Genomic DNA, 15,642 nt, shown 5'->3' with positions numbered 1-15,642 from the left:
AAACTAACCCCTGCTGCTCACCACTATGGCATAGAGCATAGGGAGGAGGAGATCACATCGTCTCTCACTTACATGAGAACAGCGCTGTCAGACTCTTTTAAGTGAGCCAGCGCTGACTCAGCAGTGCAGGGATGTTAAGAGATGCGCCAGCAGCTCGTAGAAGGGCATTGCACAGCGCACCTATGTAATTAGACTGTCTGAACAGTCTCCCTTGATGGGTATCCGCGCTATATGCGCTGTAGCTCCGCCCCTTGTAATAACGCTAGCGGCGTTATAACAGGAATCCAGGACTGTATGAGCCTGGGAGGGGGCGGAGGGGCCGCAGATCTAACTCAGTCCCACGCTAGTCAGGGGAACAGAGCTATACTTACCAGCTGCTGGCATCAGGACTGCGGCTAGGCATGGGGAAGCACGGACACAGCTTCTATATTAAGCTGTGGCGTGTCCCTCCCTGAGCTACTGCCAGGGTGTCTGGGACCCGGACACGCACTCTTTATTAGTGGTGGCGGGTCTCCTGATGCCTCCATGTAGCAGGCTGACAGACGCAGCACTCTGTCAGCCTGTCCTCAATGCTTGTTGAAGCTATGAAAATAAATAAAAGTTAAAATAAAAGTAAAATTACTAAGTGTGGGCTGGAGCTCAGCCCTATGTGACCGGCTCTTCTCGGGCACATTTCTAAAACTGGGGCTGATGGGGCATAGAGGGGGAGGAGCCAGTCACACTTCTGAATTATTTAAAGTGCCAGGCTCTACTCTACCACCGTCTATACCCACTGTCTTGAACTCCAGTGTCCCCTAGTGGATGAAGGAGAAACAAAAATTAATTTTGTGTATGTAAACAAAGTTTAGACAACAAAATTATTGAAAATATTGTATAAAATTACATGCAGGCTGTGTGTATAAAGTGTATATAACACATACATGCATTCTGTGTGTATATTGTGGTCCCATTCCCAAGATATTTCATTATGATATGCAAATATTCCAAAATACGGAATATTCCGTCATCCAAAATGCCCCTAGTCCCAAGCATTTTGGATATGGGAGACTCAGTGTAAGTGTGTGTGTGTGAATATGTAATATATATATATATATATATATATATATATATATATATATATATATATATATATATGCCGCATATCATTCTAATCAGCAGAAGCTGCTTGTTCATTTTATTTACATCGCTGCGCAAATAAGAGACGCATTTGAAGGTTTAGGATACTAAGGAAGTGCTGGTGGATACATTTTTGAATGTTCTAGAGTAAAAGACCTTTGGACTGGCTTTTAAAAATGTGATGTTATATGCACAATGGGCTATTGCATGGTAATTGGAAATATCAAGGCAAAGGGAATATGCCAGAACCATGGCTATCTTGGATTTCACGATTTACATCACAAACCTATAACGTCAATTAGGGTGTGTAAAATCTATATTCTAACGCTGGGACAGATCCATAAGACAATAAGTGGGCATTTCTTAGTGATCCTGAATAATTTTGCTATGATTAATACTTAACTTGTATAACGATACATTAAAATATCATTGTGACTCACAAAATTAGTAACCTAAAAATAGCAACAATCGTGTCAAAAGGTATAATAAAGTGATTACAATGTGGGCCCCCTCAAACCCCTGAAGAAAATTAAAAACATGCATACATGGAACGCATAGAGTAGTACAAATTACATATGAATCAGAGCAATAATTTAAAATCACCAATTAATATCCAATATAGTGTTGTTGGATCTGTTATTTTGCAGGACTGGTGCCCCAAAAAACAAAGGACAGACAAATACACTGCAATAAGCCACAAACCAGGAGTGGACCTGGTGTCTCCTAGCCTGGCTGTGTCTTTCTTCCGCTGCATAAATGCTGTATAGGGTAAACGGGTCATGTTGGAGAGTGGCACATTTCACCTTAATGTCACTACTTTCTATCATATATCCGATTCCTTTATCAGCAACTATTACAGAGAGAAAGGAATATGTATGTACCATTAGCTGGAGCCTTAGTTTATGTACCATTAGCTGGAGCCTTAGTTTATGTACCATTAATTGGAGCCTTGGTTAATGTGCCATGTGCTGTATGGACAAACTCACCTTATTTTTTGGGAAACCGTCTTTCACTGAACCTGATGTCACCTGTATGGGGTTAGAAACAAAACACATAATGACCCTATAGACATCTGTAACAGTGGAAGGAGCTGAGCACTTTTATACCCTTGTCACTCCCATTGCTTTCTCTCATCTAATAGGTAACTATTAGCGTTCCCGCTAAGTTACTTCAGTGGGTGCCCTTAAGAAGAATCACAGCCTGATGGTGGTGGGCCCGTGGCACCGCCACATCCCACTGTGCTACTGCATCTCTCGCTGTCCCTGCCACGCCCCCCCCCCTCCCCCACAGTGTTCCGTTGGGGTGAAAAGTTGGGAGAAGCAGTGTCTGATCAAGAATCTAGAATGAACACTATATATAATGCTCTCACTTTTACCACCAATGTTGTCCTACTATATTTTAATTTCCAGTGTTTCTCAAATTTGTTCCTCATGGTGTCAAATATTGATTGACAAAATTCTGAATGTGTTGACATTTTAACCATGTCGATATACTGATTGTCGACCTAATGACCTTGTCAATATTATGACTGTCGACCAGATACCTATTCCAGGCCAATGACAGGAACCATTATAATTTTCTATCATCAACTTTACAACAAAGTACTTGAAGCCACATGCCATTTTAATGGCGTGGGCTATCCCATACCCACAAATAAGGCAATTCCACTTTTCTCTAGAATAATGCACTTTTATCACAAAACCCAAGACTTCGATTACATTGTAGCTGTGTGCTCTTGTGATTATTAACCAGATTTACCACACGCATTTCAGAGATTATACAAATATTACTTCAAAACGTGTGTACCAAGCGATGCGACAGCTGACATATTGGACGGCAGGAACACCATTCCACGATCCACTGCCCGACCACCCGACATGTCGAGCACCGGCTCTATTCACCTGCCTGGTGTCGACAGCTGGGTCGTTCCATCAGCCCTACATGTAGGCAGACAGAACGACCTCGATGGACGACCTGTGGGAGCGCGGATGGCGTCCATAGTGGGTACACACTGGCCGATGTCGACGATATGTTGTCCCGATCCACCAGATTGACCGACGAATCGTCTAGTGTGTACCCAGCATTACACTTCAGTGTTGACTGTGTTTTACGCAGTTCTAGTAAAAAAGTTCACAGGCAGTGTTCTGTTCAAGAATTATAAACTTTTTTAATAATCAAAATAAACACATTGCATGTACCTTCTCCTCCACTGACCGGACGTACTCTGCTTGTTTAGATGAGCCGAGTGGCTGCTGCTTAACCTCATGCCGCTTTTCCATGCGAGCCTCAAGAGCGTTTGGGTCTGAGCTACAGTGACAAGATTACATAGTAACATAATGAAGGATACTGGAAAAAACCATCACAGCTACTAACTAGAATGCAGACATCTGCAAACGCTGCCGTAATGACAGAAATTCAGATTAAAATCTGTTTCTAGAAAAAAATTTTACAATGACCATTTACACCTCCCAGGAATGCTACGTAGCATCAGCGCACACAGTAGTGGGCAAACAATAACAATAATTGATTCATCTCAATTCAATTTGTCAATCTCAGGTTAGTTTTAGCAGCATGATTATAATGGTTTATTATTAATTTTGTACTTAATATATATATGAACCATTCATATAGTGTCTATAAACATGCACATGCTGTCTTTTTTGCCTCCAATGCTGAAAATCCCTGAGGAAACAGACAGATGAAACGTGCAGAGATCGCCAATAAAGCTGGGGGCACATTAGACAATTTTTTTGAATGATTTGTTGCTTTCCGACGGATCAGGACGTCAAATCGTCTAGTGTATAAGCACTATGCGCGCTCCCGTGGGGTCGTCCGTCGCATCTTCAGATCTGTCGTACATGCTGCTCAATCTGAGGATATAGGCAACGATATTTCACAAATCGTGCCGTGTGTCCGCACTACCGGACAACAAGGCGATATGTTAACATTAGTTAACGATGAAACGACCGAACGGCGTGCGATATATATCGTTTGCAAGATTGCGGTGTGTATGCGCTATATATAGTTTCCTAGGAGTGCGCATTGCACAATTTGCACATCGTCTAATATGTACCCAGCTTCAGATACCCTCAGAATGTAGTCTAGATGCCCGCCCTCTGCTGTGCCCCTCGCACAGCAGAGAACAATATTAGTACAATTTGCCTATCGAAACAGCAAATCATGTATATCATCTAATGCGTATGCACTATTGCACGCTCTCGCATATGACATACCAGATCATTTGATTGTCTGTACTTCACAGTCAATCAAACCAGAGAGTATGCGGCACTGTGCATATTAATTAAGGACGGAACAACATATCGTACCTTCGTTCCATAAATTGTTTAGTGTGTACCAGCAATCTGCGATGGACCAGGGCAAAGGGAAATCGTCCCGTCCATCAGCACGATAGACGGTCGATCTAATGTGCACCCACCCTTAGAGACAGTATATATGTTAACTTTAAAAAATTATTTAATTGAGTTGCAGAAACAACGAGTAGAGAGAACTAGCTGCTCACACAAAAGCAGGATTCTGGATGTTTATATAGAATGTATTAAATCACTTAATATATTTAGTATATAACCATGTCATTATTTAAAGTGCAAGTATACAGCTGTGATTGGTAATGATCTGTACTGCTATATACAGAAAAAAAGCTGGTAATTATTATTCTAGGATCGAGTATAATAGTCCTGGCCAATCTGTGGCTCTACAGCTGTTAAACTACAAGTCCCAGCATGCTTTACCAGCAGAGCAGTTGAAAAGTATGCTGGGATTTGTAGTTTCACAACAGCTGAGCTACTGGTTGGCCAGGCCTGGAGTATGGTGTTGAGCAGGTAATAGTATCTTCTGTCCTAATCGATGCTACAAATTCTAAATAGATGAGGATGTAATTGAATACAAACTTGTGACAACATAAGGGTGCCTACACACTAGACGACTCGTAAACGATGCAATGTCGTCAATGATTTCACTTGATCTCCTCGGCAACTCCCCAGCACTCCCGGACATACAATATCGTGCTTCAAACCGGGAAATCTTTTTTTTGTGCATTGTTAACGAGATTGCCAGCTCTTACTGCAAGTAGGTAAGATCTGAGGATAAGACAAGCGACCCTTGGGAGCGTGCCTCGTTATCGTCCATGGACACGACTTGTCGTTCCAATGCGTCAGAATTGTCCAAATCGTGCAAAAAATTGTCTAGTGTGTAGGCACCTTAAGAATATATATTGGTTGTTTAATATAGAGCAATGTGTATAGATTACTGGTAAGGCTAACAGCTTGACAATTTCTGTTTACACTAATTACTTGCATAAATTATAGCTGCCTAAATATATATTGGGAACCAAAGGCGTGTAAGCACTTTATACTGTACAATAGACAAGAAATACAGTCACTGCAGGGCTTTTTAAATTATTTCTTTATTTTTGCGCATTATTTTATATTTGACCTATATGTAATTTCAAACTAAATAAATTGTAATGCATATTAATAAAACATTAGTTATTTTATACTAATACATATTTAAGGTCACATAAGTAACTCCTCTTTTTCTTGTCTGTGAATTTATCATAAAATAAAAGCCCCCATACATCAGCCTGCCATTTCCCCGTTCCAACTGGAACCGCCGATCGGAAACGCCACTGGGCGGCCATCGATGATCGCCAATCAGGGAATCTGTGAAATTCTTCATGTGAAAAATCCCTGCTTTGCTGATCACGATCATATTTTGTTTCGGATTGTCAAATCAAGGAATTCCAACATGTGCCTCATCCCTGGCATCTGGGAATTGCCCCCAATTCATTGGAGATGTATAAAATATCAAGAGAAATTATCTTGAATATATGAATGTATTGTAAAGAAATGAGACTGATAATATTATATTAGAATAATCAGTATACTGGTGCGGGATTATTTTGTTTATGTGTTTGAGAACCATTTGTTATTACTTGGCAAGTTGGGTCCTGCCTACCATTTAATGCTGGTACACACTGACAGATATATTGGCTGATCAATTGATCGGCCAATATATTGGGTGCCCGTCAGCCAGTGTGTACCAGCGATATGTCTGTGAACAACATCATTCACAGACATATCGTGTCGGTTGTGCTGCACAGATGATGCACAATATATCTGCAGATGAATCTGTCCATCGGGCAGTCTACAGACCCGCACGTACACTTGCAACAAATACCACGGGGGGGTGGACAAGCCCCTAGGCAGCGAGACTGGCGGACAGATACAGATGATGGGCATTCAGTGTGTTTGAACAACCATAATCTGCAGACATATCTGTTCAGTGTGTACCCAGCTTAACACTACACTGTACTTTATTTGCTGAAGCAGATCAGATCCTTCACTCTATTTTCCACATAGAGATTTTTATACAGGAGAAGCAACAAGTGATTTCTAAAGGCCACAAAATGATATTAAGGGAGGGAGCATCATCTGTCTCTCCTGGCAAGATTTAAAGTACTTATCTCATTGTTTATACACAAGAATAACACACCAGATGTGCCGCTAATAGCCTAGTATCTATTTTTCCATTCACTATCTCTCTCTCTCTATACACACATATTTAATTGCATTTTCCTATTCAACTGAGCTACCTCTGAAGTAACAATGGACAGATCTGTAAACGTTAATGTTTCCAAGCAGCCGATTTGCCACCTTATGTACCATGATTCGGTTTTTCTCTAATGTACTATATGGGATATAGCAAGCTACCTCTATAATATAATTTCACATACAGGGAGGGACAAATAGAATTGTGGATTAGGAAAGTTCACTTTTCGGAACTAAATGAATAGTCGCCCCCATACTAGTGCACGGGGACACGAGTCACATAGGACCTTGGCTGCACGCCTGCCAAAGGCCCGATATCTCCAGCGCAGCAACTATAATGAATGAGGAAATTAGGTAAAAATGTGGAAAACGCTGTTTCCGCACTATAACAGACCAATTCCCAATAATAGACAGGCCAGTCCTATAGGAGTAATAAACTACTGAGAAGAGGCAACTATGAAGTATAAAGCCACTATAACATAACAATAATAGTGATCATTCTAGCATCCTGCACTTGTCACAACAGGTGCAGTTACCCTCCCTGTCTGGGGTGTCGCTCTCTGCTCTGGTGCTTCTAGCACACTCTAGACTGGACCTGAGCAGTTTGTTGCATCAGCTGAGTGTGCGATTGCAGAGGTCTTGAAAAAGAAGGGTCAACACTGCAAATATTGACTCTTTGCATAAACTTATTGTAATTGTTAATAAAAGCCTTTGACACCTATGAAATGCTTGTAATGTTACTTCAGTATATCATAGTAACATCTGACATAAAGGTCTAAAAACACTGAAGCAGCAAACTTAGTGAAAACCAATACTTGTGTCATTCTCAAAACTTTTGGCCACGGCTGTATAATGTGCCAGCGGGTCCCAGCTATAGGACTCATTACCCATCCAAGAATATAATGTGCCTCAGGGTCCCGACTATAGAAGTCATCATCGATCCAAGGGATAGATTTACTAAAGCTTCTAAAAATTTAAAGTTGTGGTTTTGCACATAGGAATCGATCACTCTGTTGCATTCTAGAAAATGGTTAACAGAATCAGATTGGTTGCTATGGACAGCACCACCACTTTTCATTTTAGGAAGCTTTAGTAAGTCTACCCATCAGACTAAATCGCACCAGAGGGTACCCACTATAGGACTAATCTGCCATCCAAGACTACCCTACGGCATACGATCCCCAGCATTAGGACACAGCACTCATACAAGGCTACCCTGCAGCATAGGATCCCGGCATTAGGACACAGCACTCATACAAGGCTACCCTGCAGCATAGGATCCCGGCATTAGGACACAGCACTCATACAAGGCTACCCTGCAGCATAGGATCCCGGCATTAGGACACAGCACTCACACAAGGCTACCCTGCAGCATAGGATCCCGGCATTAGGACACAGCACTCACACAAGGCTACCCTGCAGCATAGGATCCCGGCATTAGGACACAGCACTCACACAAGGCTACCCTGCAGCATAGGATCCCGGCATTAGGACACAGCACTCATACAAGGCTACCCTGCAGCATAAGCTCCCAGCATTAGGACACAGCACTCATACAAGGCTACCCTGCAGCATAAGCTCCCGGCATTAGGACACAGCACTCATACAAGGCTACCCTGCAGCATAGGATCCCGGCATTAGGACACAGCACTCATACAAGGCTACCCTGCAGCATAGGATCCCGGCATTAGGACAATGCACTCATACAAGGCTACCCTGCAGCATAGGATCCCAGCAATAGGACAATGCACTCATACAAGGCTACCCTGCAGCATAGGATCCCAGCAATAGGACAATGCACTCATACAAGGCTACCCTGCAGCATAGGATCCCAGCATTAGGACGCAGCACTGATACAAGGCTACCCTGCAGCATAGGATCCCGGCATTAGGACACAGCACTCATACAAGGCTACCCTGCAGCATAAGCTCCCGGCATTAGGACACAGCACTCATACAAGGCTACCCTGCAGCATAGGATCCCAGCATTAGGACACAGCACTCATACAAGGCTACCCTGCAGCATAGGATCCCGGCATTAGGACACAGCACTCACACAAGGCTACCCTGCAGCACAGGATCCCGGCATTAGGACACAGCACTCATACAAGGCTACCCTGCAGCATAAGCTCCCAGCATTAGGACACAGCACTCCTACAAGGCTACCCTGCAGCATAAGCTCCCGGCATTAGGACACAGCACTCATACAAGGCTACCCTGCAGCATAGGATCCTGGCATTAGGACACAGCACTCATACAAGGCTACCCTGCAGCATAGGATCCCGGCATTAGGACAATGCACTCATACAAGGCTACCGTGCAGCATAGGATCCCAGCAATAGGACAATGCACTCATACAAGGCTACCCTGCAGCATAGGATCCCAGCATTAGGACGCAGCACTCATACAAGGCTACCCTGCAGCATAAGCTCCCGGCATTAGGACAATGCACTCATACAAGGCTACCCTGCAGCATAGGATCCCGGCATTAGGACACAGCACTGATACAAGGCTACCCTGCAGCATAGGATCCCGGCATTAGGACACAGCATTCATACAAGGCTACCCTGCAGCATAAGCTCCCGGCATTAGGACACAGGGTCCCGACTATAGAAGTCATCATCGATCCAAGGGATAGATTTACTAAAGCTTCTAAAAATTTAAAGTTGTGGTTTTGCACATAGGAATCGATCACTCTGTTGCATTCTAGAAAATGGTTAACAGAATCAGATTGGTTGCTATGGACAGCACCACCACTTTTCATTTTAGGAAGCTTTAGTAAGTCTACCCATCAGACTAAATCGCACCAGAGGGTACCCACTATAGGACTAATCTGCCATCCAAGACTACCCTACGGCATACGATCCCCAGCATTAGGACACAGCACTCATACAAGGCTACCCTGCAGCATAGGATCCCGGCATTAGGACACAGCACTCATACAAGGCTACCCTGCAGCATAGGATCCCGGCATTAGGACAATGCACTCATACAAGGCTACCCTGCAGCATAGGATCCCGGCATTAGGACACAGCACTCATACAAGGCTACCCTGTAACACAGGATCCCGGCATTAGGACACAGCACTCATACAAGGCTACCCTGCAGCATAGGATCCCAGCATTAGGACACAGCACTCATACAAGGCTACCCTGCAGCATAGGATCCCGGCATTAGGACACAGCACTCATACAAGGCTACCCTGCAGCATAGGATCCCGGCATTAGGACACAGCACTCATACAAGGCTACCCTGCAGCATAGGATCCCGGCATTAGGACACAGCACTCATACAAGGCTACCCTGCAGCATAGGATCCCGGCATTAGGACACAGCACTCATACAAGGCTACCCTGCAGCATAAGCTCCCGGCATTAGGACACAGCACTCATACAAGGCTACCCTGCAGCATAGGATCCCGGCATTAGGACAGCACTCATACAAGGCTACCCTGCAGCATAAGCTCCCGGCATTAGGACACAGCACTCATACAAGGCTACCCTGCAGCATAGGATCCCCAGCATTAGGACACAGCACTCATACAAGGCTACCCTGCAGCATAGGATCCCGGCATTAGGACACAGCACTCATACAAGGCTACCCTGCAGCATAGGATCCCGGCATTAGGACAATGCACTCATACAAGGCTACCCTGCAGCATAGGATCCCGGCATTAGGACACAGCACTCATACAAGGCTACCCTGTAACACAGGATCCCGGCATTAGGACACAGCACTCATACAAGGCTACCCTGCAGCATAGGATCCCAGCATTAGGACACAGCACTCATACAAGGCTACCCTGCAGCATAGGATCCCGGCATTAGGACACAGCACTCATACAAGGCTTCCCTGCAGCATAGGATCCCGGCATTAGGACACAGCACTCATACAAGGCTACCCTGCAGCATAGGATCCCGGCATTAGGACACAGCACTCATACAAGGCTACCCTGCAGCATAGGATCCCGGCATTAGGACACAGCACTCATACAAGGCTACCCTGCAGCATAAGCTCCCGGCATTAGGACACAGCACTCATACAAGGCTACCCTGCAGCATAGGATCCCGGCATTAGGACAGCACTCATACAAGGCTACCCTGCAGCATAAGCTCCCGGCATTAGGACACAGCACTCATACAAGGCTACCCTGCAGCATAGGATCCCGGCATTAGGACACAGCACTCATACAAGGCTACCCTGCAGCATAGGATCCCGGCATTAGGACACAGCACTCATACAAGGCTACCCTGCAGCATAGGATCCCGGCATTAGGACACAGCACTCATACAAGGCTACCCTGCAGCATAAGCTCCCGGCATTAGGACACAGCACTCATACAAGGCTACCCTGCAGCATAGGATCCCGGCATTAGGACAGCACTCATACAAGGCTACCCTGCAGCATAAGCTCCCGGCATTAGGACACAGCACTCATACAAGGCTACCCTGCAGCATAGGATCCCGGCATTAGGACACAGCACTCATACAAGGCTACCCTGCAGCATAGGATCCCGGCATTAGGACAATGCACTCATACAAGGCTACCCTGCAGCATAGGATCCCGGCATTAGGACACAGCACTCATACAAGGCTACCCTGTAACACAGGATCCCGGCATTAGGACACAGCACTCATACAAGGCTACCCTGCAGCATAGGATCCCAGCATTAGGACACAGCACTCATACAAGGCTACCCTGCAGCATAGGATCCCGGCATTAGGACACAGCACTCATACGAGATTACCCTGCAGCATAGGATCCCGGCATTAGGACACAGCACTCATACAAGGCTACCCTGCAGCATAGGATCCCAGCATTAGGACAATGCACTCATACAAGGCTACCCTGCAGCATAGGATCCCAGCATTAGGACGCAGCACTCATACAAGGCTACCGTGCAGCATAGGATCCCAGCATTAGGACGCAGCACTCATACAAGGCTACCCTGCAGCATAGGATCCCGGCATTAGGACAATGCACTCATACAAGGCTACCCTGCAGCATAAGATCTCGGCATTAGGACAATGCACTCATACAAGGCTACCCTGCAGCATAGGATCCCGGCATTAGGACACAGCACTCATACAAGGCTACCCTGTAACACAGGATCCCGGCATTAGGACACAGCACTCATACAAGGCTACCCTGCAGCATAGGATCCCAGCATTAGGACACAGCACTCATACAAGGCTACCCTGCAGCATAGGATCCCGGCATTAGGACACAGCACTCATACAAGGCTACCCTGCAGCATAGGATCCCGGCATTAGGACACAGCACTCATACAAGGCTACCCTGCAGCATAGGATCCCGGCATTAGGACACAGCACTCATACAAGGCTACCCTGCAGCATAGGATCCCGGCATTAGGACACAGCACTCATACAAGGCTACCCTGCAGCATAAGCTCCCGGCATTAGGACACAGCACTCATACAAGGCTACCCTGCAGCATAGGATCCCGGCATTAGGACAGCACTCATACAAGGCTACCCTGCAGCATAGGATCCCGGCATTAGGACACAGCACTCATACAAGGCTACCCTGCAGCATAAGCTCCCGGCATTAGGACACAGCACTCATACAAGGCTACCCTGCAGCATAGGATCCCGGCATTAGGACACAGCACTCATACAAGGCTACCCTGCAGCATAGGATCCCGGCATTAGGACGCAGCACTCATACAAGGCTACCCTGCAGCATAGGATCCCGGCATTAGGACACAGCACTCATACAAGGCTACCCTGCAGCATAAGCTCCCGGCATTAGGACACAGCACTCATACGAGATTACCCTGCAGCATAGGATCCCGGCATTAGGACACAGCACTCATACAAGGCTACCCTGCAGCATAGGATCCCAGCATTAGGACAATGCACTCATACAAGGCTACCCTGCAGCATAGGATCCCAGCATTAGGACGCAGCACTCATACAAGGCTACCCTGCAGCATAGGATCCCGGCATTAGGACAATGCACTCATACAAGGCTACCCTGCAGCATAGGATCCCAGCATTAGGACACAGCACTCATACAAGGCTACCCTGCAGCATAAGATCTCGGCATTAGGACACAGCACTCATACAAGGCTATCCTGCAGCATAGGATCCCGGCATTAGGACACAGCACTCATACAAGGCTACCCTGCAGCATAGGATCCCGGCATTAGGACACAGCACTCATACAAGGCTACCCTGCAGCATAGGATCCCAGCATTAGGACAATGCACTCATACAAGGCTACCCTGCAGCATAGGATCCCAGCATTAGGACGCAGCACTCATACAAGGCTACCCTGCAGCATAGGATCCCAGCATTAGGACGCAGCACTCATACAAGGCTACCCTGCAGCATAGGATCCCGGCATTAGGACAATGCACTCATACAAGGCTACCCTGCAGCATAGGATCCCAGCATTAGGACACAGCACTCATACAAGGCTACCCTGCAGCATAAGATCTCGGCATTAGGACACAGCACTCATACAAGGCTACCCTGCAGCATAGGATCTCGGCATTAGGACAATGCACTCATACAAGGCTACCCTGCAGCATAGGATCCCAGCATTAGGACGCAGCACTTATACAAGGCTACCCTGCAGCATAGGATCCCGGCATTAGGACAATGCACTCATACAAGGCTACCCTGCAGCATAGGATCCCAGCATTAGGACACAGCACTCATACAAGGCTACCCTGTGACATAGGATCTCGGCATTAGGACACAGCATTCATAAAAGGCTACCCTGTGACATAGGAACTCGGCATTAGGACACATACAAGGCTACCCTGCAGCCTAGGCACCTGGCATTAGGACACAGCACTCATAGAAGGCTACCCTGCAGCATAGGATCTCGGCATTAGGACACAGCACTCATACAAGGCTACCTTGCAGCATAGGATCCCGGCATTAGGACACAGCACTCATACAAGGCTACCCTGTAACACAGGATCCCGGCATTAGGACACAGCACTCATACAAGGCTACCCTGACACAGGATCCCGGCATTAGGACACATACAAGGCTACCCTTTGACATAGGATCTCGGCATTAGGACACATACAAGGCTACCCTTTGACATAGGATCTCGGCATTAGGACACATACAAGGCTACCCTGCAGCCTAGGCACCTGGCATTAGGACACAGCACTCATACAAGGCTACCCTGCACCAGGGGGTCGTGCCTATAGGCTGTATTAATATCCAAAAATATCCTCTACCATTAAGGTCCCTGCTATAGGACGCAGTAGTCATTTATGATTATCCTGAATCATGGCTCCTAGTGATAGTGGTCCCGGCTATAGGACGGATGGGTCAAAGCTACAGAACACAGCGGTCATCTAACGCTACCTTGCAGCTGAGGTGCACATAATCCATTTAAGTTAGACTATCCTGCAGCCTCATCATTAATTATAGCAGCTACCACAGGTAACGTGTGCGCTACAGGGGACCGCTGAGGAGGACGCACCGGCACAGCTGCTGGATCTTGTCCCGATATTTCCCGTAGTAAGGGTTTTCCTCCAACTCCGGCTCTTTCCTCACCGAGAAAGTGCGAAGCTGCGAGGACACCAGTCCGAGTGCCCCCGCTCCCCCAACCCGGCTCCTGGCCGCCAGGATCCCTCTAAACCTCAGGCACATCTGCACTACGGCGGCCGCCATCTTGCCGTCACTAGCAGGCCACATCCGGTTCGCGGTGCACCCGTCCGGAAACAGGAACACGGCGCACATCGTTCCGCGCACAGACAATGACGACTAGTACTGCGCATGCGTACCTGTCCGCTACGTCCCTCTGCACCCTTGTGTACAACTACCTATAATAAAACTGTCTGTGATTATATGAAATGGTCTTTGATATCATATAATACTGTCTGTATGTGATCAACATAACACTGTATCAGTGACATGGGCGTCGGAACGAGTTCATGTGGGGGGCAACATAAAATCGTTCCTTCAGCAAATTACACAAACCTCAACCCAAGTCTTATGTGTTGCGCCAGAGCTCCGTGGGTATGAAACCCCGCCGTGTCCATGGGACCACACTTCTGCCTCCAAGCGAAGTTATGTCCGTCCCGGGTCAGACTCGGGACTGGAGCAGCGGAAGGTCAGGGACTGCTCTGCTGCACCGCATGGAGGAGGTGTAGGTTGAACAGGCCCACAGGGGTACAGGGGAAATCCCTGGTGGGCCCCACTGCCTGTGGGCCAATCCCCTCCTCTAGGTGTCAGGTTTCAGACCTCAAATAATAGATTGTTACTCTATTAGTTAACTGGTGGAGTGGGACCACTGATCAACATTTGCCTAATGGTTGGTCAAGCGTCTATGGTAGCTGGCCACACCCCTCTGGTGGATGACCCCCATCCTATTAGCTTGGGCCCCTACCTCTGATTCCCCCCGATGGGCCCCTCATGTACCAGTCCGACACTGGGTGTAATCAGGGCTGGTGCTAGGCTGTGCTGCACCCAGCGCCGTAAGGAGTTGCCGCCCCTTCCCTCCTCCGCTTCCTCCACCTGAGCTTAAATATTTCCTGTACCTCCGGGAGGGTGGTGGGCATTTCCTGCGCCCTCCGGATACAGTGGTGCTCCCGGCGACGAACCGGCTTGCCCGTGCCTGGAGCCGCTACTGGGTGTAATGTGCGGTCTATTAACTTAAAGAGCGCACATTACGCCTCCTCCGTGGGGCTGTGCCTCCTATTGCTATAAAGCTTTGCACCGAGGCCCGCGGCAATCAAGGGGCCCACAACCGGCAGCGTTATCAGAGAGCAGTACAGTACTAATAATGAGTCAAACTGATCATTGCCGTACGCTGCAGCTGGTCGCAGTCCGTAATGAAGGAGCATGAGGTCTGGCTGCAGGAGAGGAGGGGGACCCTCTCCTTCGTATCCTCTCTACCCGTCATTATAGACTAGAGTGACTATCTACAAACTCCCTCCCCCAGCTACTTCACTGGAGTCCCCGTCCCCCCT

General features: G+C 47.1%; 1 protein-coding gene across 4 annotated transcripts in view; it reads right to left on the bottom strand.

Moving 5' to 3' along the window:
• Positions 1–14,400, bottom strand: part of ATPAF1 (ATP synthase mitochondrial F1 complex assembly factor 1) — a 49,659-nt gene extending 35,259 nt beyond the window's left edge. For all 4 annotated transcript variants that reach the window (XR_015872865.1, XM_088458293.1, XM_088458292.1 and 1 more), the window contains exons 1-3: positions 14,151–14,400; positions 3,315–3,423; positions 2,103–2,144 (exon numbers count right to left, since the gene is read on the bottom strand). Coding sequence is in view for 3 of the 4 variants with exons in the window: in XM_088458293.1 (XP_088314419.1) it covers positions 2,103–2,144; positions 3,315–3,423; positions 14,151–14,365 (366 nt within the window). In the remaining variant the exon portion in view is untranslated. The remainder of the gene's footprint in view (positions 1–2,102; positions 2,145–3,314; positions 3,424–14,150) is intronic.
• Positions 14,401–15,642: the final 1,242 nt, after the last annotated feature.

This window comes from Taudactylus pleione, unplaced genomic scaffold (assembly GCF_031769625.1).
Source record: "Taudactylus pleione unplaced genomic scaffold, aTauple2 ptg000824l, whole genome shotgun sequence".
Taxonomy (NCBI): domain Eukaryota; kingdom Metazoa; phylum Chordata; class Amphibia; order Anura; family Myobatrachidae; genus Taudactylus; species Taudactylus pleione.
This window is presented reverse-complemented; position numbering and strand designations above follow the sequence as displayed.